This window comes from Babylonia areolata, chromosome 32 (assembly GCF_041734735.1).
Source record: "Babylonia areolata isolate BAREFJ2019XMU chromosome 32, ASM4173473v1, whole genome shotgun sequence".
NCBI lineage: Eukaryota > Metazoa > Mollusca > Gastropoda > Neogastropoda > Buccinidae > Babylonia > Babylonia areolata.
In genome coordinates this window covers 19321734-19334233 of record NC_134907.1, presented here as the reverse complement: position 1 = coordinate 19334233, position 12500 = coordinate 19321734, and the positions used below count along the sequence as shown (strand labels likewise).

The 12500-nt window shown below is 46.7% G+C and overlaps 1 protein-coding gene across 1 annotated transcript in view; it reads left to right on the top strand.

Moving 5' to 3' along the window:
- The window catches only part of LOC143276634 (uncharacterized), a 165197-nt gene that overhangs the window by 140646 nt on the left and 12051 nt on the right, over positions 1-12500 (top strand). The window contains exons 68-74 of the mRNA XM_076581251.1: positions 472-497; positions 3639-3828; positions 5560-5768; positions 6570-6762; positions 8190-8288; positions 10085-10213; positions 11949-12095. Of these exons, the coding sequence (XP_076437366.1) occupies positions 472-497; positions 3639-3828; positions 5560-5768; positions 6570-6762; positions 8190-8288; positions 10085-10213; positions 11949-12095 (993 nt within the window). The remainder of the gene's footprint in view (positions 1-471; positions 498-3638; positions 3829-5559; positions 5769-6569; positions 6763-8189; positions 8289-10084; positions 10214-11948; positions 12096-12500) is intronic.

Here is a 12500-nt window from a genome sequence, read left to right as displayed (position 1 = left end):
TATGCCCTTGTGTAGAGCTGAGGTAAAAAAAAAAAAAAAAAAAAAAAAAAAAAAAAAAAAAAGCAAATAAGGGGTTATTACTGTCATGTAGCCATAATGAATGAAACACACACACACACACACACACACACACACACACACACACACACACACACACACACACACAACCACAACTACACAACAACACAACACACACACACACACACACACACACACACACACACACACACACACACACACACACACACACACACACACACACACACACACACACACACACACACACACACACACAGGTGCACAAACACTACCATAGCAGTGGCCTGTGTAGCGATCTCCAGCGATTGATTCTGGTACAGTGCTTTCTGTGCTGTTCCAGTGTACATTGCAGCGTATCGCCTTCATATTGTGAAAGGTCAAGTCGAAAATGTGTGTGTACATCCAACATCCAATGCCCTCCGTTCTTTTCAGACTTCCCTTGCACCAAACCAGCAGAGGTAGGTACAGGCATCCACCAACAGTGTTCCGGGTGACGAGAGGAAAAAACGTTTGGCCAAATTATATAGAAGTGCTATTCTAACACATGCTAAAAAAAAAAAGAAAAAAAGTATAATTGTGCAAAGTGCAAAGCATCTTTTCCTGGTGTCTTTTAAATCAGACTAGTGCGTGTCCAAATGTTGAAATGGGGCGGTTCCCTTTTTCAGTGAAGTCTTTGGGGCGTTACATGTTGAAATTGATTCTTTTTCAGTGAAGTTACGTTTGGGCGTTACATTAAAAATGGATTCATTTTTAGTGAAGTATTTGGGGCGTTACATGCTGAAATGGTTCCCTTTTCAGAGTGGTAATTGGGCCGTTGGATGTTACAATGGGTTCTTTTTTCAGTGAAGTGTTTTGGCCGTTGCATGTCGAAATGGATTCCCTTTTAGAGCGACATTTGTGTTTGTATTTGTATTTCTTTTTATCACAGCATATTTCTCTGTGTGAAATTCGGGCAGCTCTCCTCAGGGAGAGCGCTTCGCTACACTACAGCGCCACCCATTTGTTTATATTTTTTTCCTGCAGTTTTATTTGTTTTTCCTATCGAAGTTGATTTTTCTACAGAATTTTGTCAGGAACAGCCCTTTTGTTGCCGTGGGTTCTTTTACGTGCGCTAAGTGCATGCTAGCACACGGGACCTCGGTTTATCGTCTCATCCGAATGACTAGCGTCCAGACCACCACTCAAGGTGGGGGGGTGGGGGGTTGTATGTTGAAATGGGTCCCTTTTCAGTGGTGGTTGTTTGTCTGTTCCATGTTGAAATGGAAAATCAGGACGTGTTGAAATGGCTCCCTTTTCAGTAGTGGTAGCTGGGCCGTTCCATGTTGAAATGGGAAATCAGCACGTGTTGAAATGGCTCCCTTTCAGTAGTGGTATCTGGGCCGTTACATGTTGAAATGGGAAATCAGCACGTGTTGAAATGGCTCCCTTTTCAGTAGTGGTAGCTGGGCCGGCCGTTACATGTTGAAATGGGAAATCAGGACGTGTTGAAATGGCTCCCTTTTCAGTAGTGGTAGCTGGGCCGGCCGTTCCATGTTGAAATGGGAAATCAGCACGTGTTGAAATGGCTCCCTTTTCAGTAGTGGTAGCTGGGCCGGCCGTTCCATGTTGAAATGGGAAATCAGTATGTGTTGAAATGGCTCCCTTTTCAGTAGTGGTAGCTGGGCCGGCCGTTCCATGTTGAAATGGGAAATCAGTATGTGTTGAAATGGCTCCCTTTTCAGTAGTGGTAGCTGGGCCGTTCCATGTTGAAATGGGAAATCAGTATGTGTTGAAATGGCTCCCTTTTCAGTAGTGGTAGCTGGGCCGGCCGTTCCATGTTGAAATGGGAAATGAGTACGTGTTGAAATGGCTCCCTTTTCAGTAGTGGTAGCTGGGCCGGCCGTTCCATGTTGAAATGGGAAATCAGTATATGTTGAAATGGCTCCCTTTTCAGTAGTGGTAGCTGGGCCGGCCGTTCCATGTTGAAATGGGAAATCAGCACGTGTTGAAATGGGTCCCTTTTCAGTAGTGGTAGCTGGGCCGTTACATGTTGAAATGGGAAATCAGTATATGTTGAAATGGCTCCCTTTTCAGTAGTGGTAGCTGGGCCGGCCGTTCCATGTTGAAATGGGAAATCAGTATATGTTGAAATGGCTCCCTTTTCAGTAGTGGTATCTGGGCCGTTCCATGTTGAAATGGGAAATCAGTATATGTTGAAATGGCTCCCTTTTCAGTAGTGGTATCTGGGCCGTTACGTGTTGAAATGAACCCCCGCTGCATGTTGAAATGGTCTCCCCTTTCTCAGTGTCGTGTCTCGGCCGTAACAACCTAAAATAGTTTCCCTGTCATTGAAGCATTTTGTCCGTTATGTGTTGAAATAATCATGCTCTACTTAAGTGACATTTTGAGACCCAACGGACACGTTGAAACGGGTTCCCTTTCGATGCGGTATTTGGGCCGTTAGATGTTAAAATGGGTACGCACTACAAGCTAAAAGTGGCTCGCTTTCCAAGTGGGGGTATTTGGGTGTTACAAGCAAGTTGAAACTGGGTTCCGTTTTAAGTAAGCAGTTGTATTTTCAACCCTGTGTTCCCTCTTGTTTCCCCAAGAACAGTGAATGGGTTTCTTTTTCTTTCTTTATTTTTTTTTTTTCAGTGGGTTCATTTTTTCCTGTGACTAGACTCCCTGCGTATTGTGGCCATTGCATGTCGAAATTAATTCCCTTTTAGTGTAACGTTAGGGGCGTTACATGTTGAAATGGTTTCCCGTTACATGTTGAAATGGGTTCCTCTTTTCAGTTATGGTAGTTAGGGCGTTACATGTTGAAACGGGTTCCGGTTACAATTTGAAAAGGGTTCTTTTACAGTGAAATATTTGGGATGTTACAAGCTGGGTTCCTTTTTTTAGTGTGGTACTTGGGTCGTTACATGTTGAAATGGGTTCTCCTTCAGTGTGGTATTTGGGCTGTTAGATGCTGAATTGGGCTCGCATTACAAGCTAAAATTGGCTCCCTTTTCAGTGGCGGTAATTGACCGTTACAAGCAGAAGTGGGCTCCATTTTCAGTGGTGGTAATTGGGCGTTACAAGTTGAAACGGGTTCCATTTTCAGTGGGTGGTAATTGGGCGTTACAAGTTGAAACGGGTTCCATTTTCAGTGGGTGGTAATTGGGCGTTACAAGCTGAAGCGGGTTCCATTTTCAGTGGATGGTAATTGGGCGTTACAAGCTGAAAGGGGTTCCATTTTAAGTGGTGGTAATTGGGCGTTACAAGCAGAAAGGGGTTCCATTTTAAGTGGTGGTAATTGGGCGTTACAAGCTGAAACGGGTTCCATTTTCAGTGGTGGTAATTGGGCGTTACAAACTGAAACGGGTTCCATTTTCAGTGGGTGGTAATTGGGCGTTACAAACTGAAACGGGTTCCATTTTCAGTGGATGGTAATCGGGCGTTACAAGCTGAAGCTGGTTCTAATTTAAGTGAGTGGAGCATTTTCTGTGTATTTCCAACCCTGACTGGGTTCGCTCCTGTTTTCCCACGGGCGATATATGGGTGCCCTTTTTATCACTAGCTTCCTTTTTTTCTTTTTCCCCACCCCCTGACGAAGTTCCCTGTGTGGTCCCCAGGAGCAGTGCCAGGAGGCCTACGAGTTGTGCTCCCTGCTGGAGGACCACTGCGACCTTGACCTTCGGGTGTGCGTGGACACGCTGTGCTACGAGGAGGCACCTTGTGACTACGTGATGAACGGGACCCTGCGCTGCTACTCCATCCCGCACCCTGCAGACATCGCCGGCTTCATCGACATGTGCCAAGACAGTAAGTGGGGGAGGGGGGGCAGGTGGGGGAGGGGTGCTGGGGGGTGGGGGGGGGGACGGACGGGCGGGGCTGGCCGACTGTGCAGTAGCCGAATGGTTAACTCTTTCCATGCGAACGGCGAAAGAGACGACGTTAACAGCGTTTCACCCCAATTACCATCATCAAAATATTGCAAGCGGAAGGCTCTTATACTGAAGAGGTGAATGTTGACAAAGAATACCACAATTCTGACGACGGAAGCTGAAAGGTTGGGTCATTCAGACACCCACTGGACATCCGAGGGGTCTGTGTAGAGGAGAAGAGAGGACTGGCCGTACTGAGTGAGTTAAAGCGTTGGTTCCGGGTTCGAATCCCGGTGACGGCACCTGGTGGGTAAAGGGTGGAGATTTTTTTCCGATCTCCCAGGTCAACATACGTGCAGACCTGCTTAGAGCCTGAACCCCCTTCGTGTGTATACGCACGCAGAAGATCGAATACGCACGTTAAAGATACTGTTATCCATGTCCGCGTTCGGTAGGTTATGGAAACAAGAACATACCCAGCATGCACACCCCCGAAAACGGAGTATAGCTGCCTACATGGCGGGGTAAAAAAAAACGGTCATACACGTAAAAGCCCACTCGTGCACATACGAGTGAACGTGGGAGTTGCAGCCCACGAATGAAAAAGAAGAAGAAAAAAAAAGAAGAGATTAATGTACGATCGTATGTGTTGTGTTGGTAGACTGATTAATGTGTGTGTTGATAGACTGATTAATATGCATGCTGGTACATTGATTTATGTATGTGTAGGTATATCAATGTGTGTGTTGGTAGATTAATTTATGTGCTGGTAGATTTAATAAATGTTTTTAGTTTTACAGTTTCCTCAGTCAAGGAGGCGTCAACGCGTTCGGACAAATCCATATGCTTGTCTTGTACCGTCTGTATATTCTGTGTAGCGCATTCAGGATTGAAAGGCAGTGTTAGTTTTGAATAATAAAAGCTTATTTGTGTTTGCGCATTTTCTTCTGTCATTGCTGCTGTGTGCATAATTACGTCAAAATGATAGGCATAAGGACAAGCCCCTTGAAAACAGCAGCAGCCCACATCGAGGTCAGCCCCTACACCAGCCACAACGTATACATTGATTTGTTCTGAACACAGTGACGCGGTTGTTTTGACTGAGGAAACTGAGAAAACTGGAAAAAAAAAAAAAAACAACCACACCCAAAAACAACAGTTTCAGTTTCAGTTTCAGTAGCTCAAGGAGGCGTCACTGCGTTCGGACGAATCCATATACGCTACACCACATCTGCCAAGCAGATGCCTGACCAGCAGCATAACCCAACGCGCTTAGTCAGGCCTTGAGAAGAAAAAAAAAAGAAAAGAAAAAAGGTGAATAAATAATAGATACGCTTACATAAATAAATAAATAAATAAATAGATAAATAATAATTATGATATAAAAAAGGTAGTAGTAATGGTAATAACAATAAAATAATAATAATAATAATAAATAAATAAGACAACAATGATGATAAATAAGCAAATAAATGTAAAACAATAAGACACACATTCACACATACACCCCACACATGCATAACAGATATGCACCAAACATGCAACAACAACAAACACACACACACACACACACACACACACACACACACACACACACACACACACACACACACACACACACACACACACACAAACCAACCCAGCAACAACTGAAACTGTTCCCTTGTAGGGTGCGGGGAGCACGAGTCCCTGGTCCTGCTGCCGGAGACAGCGGAGATGCCTTCCTGCAACGACATGGACGCTCTGCCAGACTCTGAAGACAACGATGTCAACATGAAGTTCTCCTGTCGCTGTGACAGTGACTACTTCTACGAGAACCGGCAGTGCGTTCCCAGGGCGGACTGTGGGTGTCGTATGGAGAACGGCGATTACAGACCTGTGGGTGGAGAGACAGAGAGAGAGAGAGGGGAGAGAGATGGATGGATGGTTTATTCATACAAGGCCATTGCCCCTCATGAACGGGGAAAACAATGTACAACAATAATATAGTATCCGCATTTGACTAATAATCATAATCTTAATCCTAATGAGTTCAGAAATCATGAAGTCATTACCGATCGCAACTGGAATGCTTTGAAAAATCACTCACAATCCTTTCATTACAAGAAGCCATAAGTAAGCTTAACCGTAGCTGACTTGGATACCTATAGAATTTTGATGGAATATATCGTGCTCTCACATCAGTCAATACTGGTCAATACAAAACAAAATGCAACTCTTTTCCAGTTTTGCATAATGGACAAACTAAATCTTTTTCGGTATGCTTACTATAACGTAATCGATGTTGAGCAATGACAAATTTCAAGTGTCTATCTCAATCCATTCGCAGGTACAATTTAATAATATATTATGAACAGTACAAAACGTTCGATATATTTCAAATCTATCGCTACTTTTAATATGAGAGTCCCACTCTTTGGAGAGAGAGAGAGAGGTGGTGGTGGTGGTAGGGGAGGGGGTGAAGGGGGAGGGGTAGGTGTGTGTGTGTGTGAGGGGGGGGGGATGTCGTAAAAGAACGGCGATTACAGACCTTTGTGCGTGTCCGTGTGTGTGTGTGTGTGTGTGTGTGTGTGTGTGTGTGTGACTGTATGTGTGTGTGTGTGTGTGTGTGTGTGCCTCTGTGTGTGTGTGTGTGTGTGTGTGTGTGTGTGTGTGTGCGTGTGTCCGTGTGTCCATCAGCTGGACGACGAGTGGAGCGAGGACGACTGCTCCAAGGACTACCGCTGTGTGAAGGTGGGCAACGTGGCCAAGGTGGTGCCCAAGAATCGAACCTGCGACGCCGAGAGCATCTGTGTGCAGTCCGAGGACGGGCCCCCCCAGTGCCAGTGCCCAGGGGGGCAAGGGGTGCCCGACATGCCCGGCGGCTGTACGGGTAAGTTGTAAAGAGGAAGCGTAAAGGGTGAGGGGGTGGGGGGGTGGGTTAAGGGTAACTGTAAAGGGAAGTGTAAGGGTAAGTGTAAAGGGTGAAGGTGTTTTTTTTAATTAAAAAAAAGTGTAAATGGGGGTAAGTGTAAAGGGTAGGAGAGTCTAAAGGGTGGGTGTAATGGTAACCAACAGCAACAACAACCACCACCACCACCACCACAACCACCAACCACCACCACCAACATCACCACAACCACCACCAACACAACCACTACTACCACCAATACCACCACCACCAACACCACCACCAACACCACCACCACAACCACCACCACGCAACATCACCACCACCACCACCACCACCAACACCACCACCAATACCACCATCACAACCACCACCACCAACATCACCAACAACAACAACAACAACAACAACAACAACAACAACACCAACACAACCACCACCACCAACACCACCACCACCGCCACCAACTCCACAACCACCACCAACTCCACAACCACCACCACCAACAACACCACCACCAACACCACCACCAACACCACAACCACTACCACCAACACCACCAACACCAACACCAACACCACCACAACCACCACCACCAACAGTGAAGGCCTAGAGGTAACGCGTCCGCCAAGGAAGCGAGAGAATCTGAGCGCGCTGGTTCGAATCACGGCTCAGCCGCCGATATTTTCTCCCCCTCCACTAGACCTTGAGTGGTGGTCTGGACGCTAGTCATTCGGATGAGACGATAAACCGAGGTCCCGTGTGCAGCATGCACTCAGCGCACGTAAAAGAACCCACGGCAACAAAAGGGTTGTTCCTGACAAAATTCTGTAGAAAAAAACAAATAAAACTGCACGCAGGAAAAAATACAAAAAAGAAAAAAGAAAAAAAAAGGGTGCCGCTGTAGTGTAGCGACGCGCTCTCCCTGTGGAGAGCAGCCCGAATTTCACACAGAGAAATCTGTTGTGATAAAAAGAAATACAAATACAAATACAAACACCACCACCAACACCACCAATAACACCACAACCACAACCACCACCACCACAACCAACACCACCACCACCAACACCACCACAACCACAACCACCACCAACACCAACACCACTACCAACACCACCACAACCATCACCAACACCAGTACCACCAACACCACAACGACTACCAACACCAACACCAACACCACCACAACCACCACCACCACCACCAACACAACCACAACAACACCACCACAACCACCACCACCAACAACAACAACAACACCAATACCACCAACACCACAACGACTACCACCACCACCACCACCACAACAACAACAACAAAACACCAAACAGGAAATGTCCACTGGTGACTAACGTGTTTTGGGGTGTGGGTGGGGGTGGGTGGGTGTGTGTTGTTCACTGACACAGGAGTGCCTGACGGCAAGCAGACCTGTTACCTGAAGGACACACCTGATGAGCTGTGCTTCTGTAACACGGGCTTCGCTCCCACCTGTGACGGCTGCCAAGGTGAGTTAGTCCGGCTTTGTTTGTTTGTTTCTGTGTGTGTGTGTGTGTGTGTGTGTATTTGTGTGTGTGTGTGGGGGGGGGGGGGGTGCGTTTGAGATCCCGGCAGTTGCAAGCAAGAGATTGCGGAGAACATTCTTTCTGTCATTCCCTTTTTTGTCTTTCTTTTTTCTTTCTCTGGTTTTTTTTTTCCTTTGAAGTGCTGTGCAGATGTCTTTTTATTATTTGACGAAAAAAAAAAACAACAACCCAAAAAACACCCTTCTAACTACATAAGTGAAAAAATGAATGAGTACATGAATGAATAAGGAAATATGTAAGTAAATAGATAAAATGATCCGAAGCAACAGATAGCAACAACCGAACAAAGAAAGGTAAACAGCAACCACATTCACACACACACACACATGCACACACACACACACCAAACTTCTCGGAAAATTCTTTTGAATGTATTTTTGACAATTTCAAGATGCTATCTGCTATTGCAGAAGGTTTGCTGCATAGTCCAATTGGACATTTGTTATAGTTGTTACAGTTGTTTGATGTTAGCGTTTCCTTCTATATTGTGCCTATGTCTCCCGTTTTAATGCTTTATTTTTTCCAATGCTCTGTATTTTTCACCACCACACATACACACACACACCATTTTTCACCCTCTGCCCAGTACCGTTCCCTCCACCACGCCCCGCCCTCCACCCTCCCGCACCCCCGCACCCCCCACCCCCCTTCCGTCTAATATCACTTAAAGTGGAAGACGTTAAACTGAAGACTACTACTACTACTACACACGCATACACACACACACACACATGGAAAACACTAGGATAATGGGTGCTGGATAAGTACCCATATCAACGATGTAGAAATCTACAACGGCCAGCGTGTTTGGCGGGACGGGACATCAAAGATCTCAGTTTCAGTTTTGCAGGGAAAAGCCATATACGCTACACCACACGTGTCCCAGCAGTCAACACGCTTAGTCAGACCTGAAGTGCATGCCTATATATGTATATACATGTTTGTGAATCTATCAGAAGGGATCTCTCCTACGGAATTTTACCACATGACAGCACTTCTGTTGCCACATGTTCTTTTTCCATAACCCACCGAACGCTGACATGAATTACAGAATCTTTAACGTGCGTATTTGATCTTCTGCTGGCGTATACACACGAAGGGGGGTTGCAGGCACTAAGCAGGTCTGCACATACGTTGACCTGGGAGATGGGGAAAAATCTCCGCCCTTTACCCACCAGGCGCACGGTTACCGAGATTCGAACCCGGGACCCTCCGATTGAAAGTCCAACGCTTTAACCACTCTGCCACCTTCCTCCTTACGAGCAGTTTCAGTTTCAGTTTGTTTCAGTAGCTCAAGGAGGCGTCACTGCGTTCGGACAAATCCATATACGCTACACCACATCTGCCAAGCAGATGCCTGACCAGCAGCGTAACCCAACGCGCTTAGTCAGGCCTTGAGAAAAAAAACAAAAAAAAAAAAAAAAAAAAAAAAAACCCCAAAAAACACGGTGAATAAATAATAGATAAGCTTACATAAATAAATAAATAAATAAATAATAATTATAATATAAAAAAGGTAGTAGTAATGATAATAATAATAAAATAATAATAATAATAATAATAAATAAATAAATAAATAGATAAATAAATAAATAAGACAACAATGATGATGAATAAGCAAATAAATGTAAAACATGAAGACACACATTCACACATACACCCACACATGCATAACGGATATGCACCTTACGAGCAGAGCGTTTCCTGACTGTGGGCAGACATCAACGAGTGTGCCCTGCTGGACAAACCGTGTCCAGAGAGAGGGGAGCAGTGCATCAACGAGATCGGCTCCTACCGCTGTGAATGCCAGCAAAGTTACAGACGTAACCAGGACGGAATCTGCATGGGTGAGGTTTCTGTTTGGGCTTGTGCTTCTTGCCTGGTCTGTCTGTCTGGGTTTGTGGGGTGGGTGGGTGGGTGGGGTGAGGGTGGGGGTGGGGACTCTAGGGTGTGTGTGTGTGTGTGTGTGTGTGTGTGTGTGTGTGTGTGTGTGTGTGTGAATGCCAACAAAGTGACAGACGTAACAAGGACGGCATTTGGATGGGTGAGCTTCTGTTTGGGCTTTCGCCCCGCCTTGTCTGTCTGTAATGTGTGTGGGCGATTGGATGGTGTGTGCGTGTGTATATGAGTCTGTGTCTGTGTCTGATGTGTGTGTGTTCTGTTAGGGCTTTTGCCTGCGTGTCTGTCTGTGTCTGTCTGTCTGTGTCTGTCTGTCTGCCTTCCCTGTGCGCGCATGTGTGTATGCCGGTATTGTGAGTGAGAGGAGGGGGGTGACGAAAAGGAGGAGGGAAGGAGACTGATGAGGTGAGAGCCTGCCCCCCCCCCCCCCCCCCCCCCCCCCCTCCCATATAAATGGCGGTCAGTTGGATCCGACTGCATTCTTGACCACAGCCACGAACAATTTGACCTTAAGGGCGAAATGCTACCAGGTCGTGGAGTGATGGCCTAGAGGTAACGCGTCCGCCTAGGAAGCGAGAGAATCTGAGCGCACTGGTTCGAATCACGGCTCAGCCGACAGTATTTTCTCCCCCTCTACTGGACCTTGAGTGGTGGTCTGGACGCTAGTCATTCGGATGAGACCATAAACCGAGGTCCCGTGTGTAGCATGCACTTAGCGCACGTAAAAGAACCCACAGCAACAAAAGGGTTGTCCCTGGCAAATTTCCATAGAAAAATCCCACTTCGATAGGAAAAACAAATCTAAAAAAAAAACTACAGGCAGGAAAAAATACAACAAAATGAGTGGCGCTCTTAGTGTAGCGACGCGCTCTCCCTGGGCAGAGCAGCCCGAATTTCACACCGAGAAATCTGTTGTTACAAAAACGTGTGATACAACACAATACAATACAATACAACTCACCAGTACTGGCTCTTAGTGCTGAGCTTTGAGAGCTAGTTGGCCTTTGGGAACCATCCCCAACACCGACTGTCATAAAGCCCTCCTAGCCGAGAGAGAGAGAGAGTGTGTGTGAGTGTGTGGGGGGGGGAGGGGGGGTGTAACTTGGGCAAGACAACTCTCCACCATAGTACAAATTCTAGCCCAGATAGTTGGGGACAGCAGTTACCTCCTCAGCTGTTCTGATGGTGATAGTGGAACACGACTGATATTTTGTATTTGTATTTCTTTTTATCACGACAGATTTCTCTGTGTGAAATTCGGGCTGTTCTCCCCAGGGAGAGCGCGTCGCTACGCTACAGCACCACCCATTTTTTTGGTGTTTTTTCCTGCGTGCAGTTTTATTTGTTTTTCCTATCGAAGTGGATTTTTCTACAGAATTTTGCCAGGAACAATCCTTTTGTTGCCGTGGGTTCTTTTACGTGCGCTGAGTGCATGCTGCACACGGGACCTCGGTTTATCGTCTCATCCCCGAATGACCAGCGTCCAGACCACCACTCAAGGTCTAGTGGAGGGAGAGAAAATATCGGCAGCTGAGCCGTGATTCGAACCAGCGCGCTCCGATTTCTCTCGCTTCCAACGCGGACGCGTTACCTCTAGGCCATCACTCCACATACATAACTGTCATGCCGGGCCTTACAGCTGACGGTGGGCACCGTGTGGTGTTGGTTTTCTCCCCACTGCAGATGACAACGAGTGTCTAACGAAGAAGGAGCCCTGCAAGAGAGCGGGCAGACACTCGTTCTGCGTCAACTTCATCGGTTCCTACGGCTGTGAGTGCTGTGCCGGCTTCCAGATGAACGGCAAAGGAAAGTGCCGTCGTGACAGGGAACGTGAGTAGTTCGTCGGCAATGTTGTTGTTGTTGGTGGTGGTGGTGGTGGTGGTGGTGGTGTGTGAGTGTGTGTGTGTGGTGTTGTGTTGTTGGTGGTGGTGGTGGTGGTGGTGTGAGTGTGTGTGTGTGGTGCGTGTTGTTGTTGTTGTTGGTGGTGGTGGTGGTGATGGTGTGTGTGTGTCTGTGCGTGGGGGGTTGCGCGTTTGTGTGTGTGTGTGTGTGTGTGTGTGTGTGAGGGGTGGGGTGAGGGGTGGGGTGTGTGTGTGTGTGTGTGTGTGTCTTCTTCTTCGTGGGCTGCGGCTCCTTCATCTATTTTCCAGCCATTCCAAGGATCCCACCATCATCATCATCATCATCATCGTCATCACCATCATCATCATCATCATCACCACCATCATAATTCTC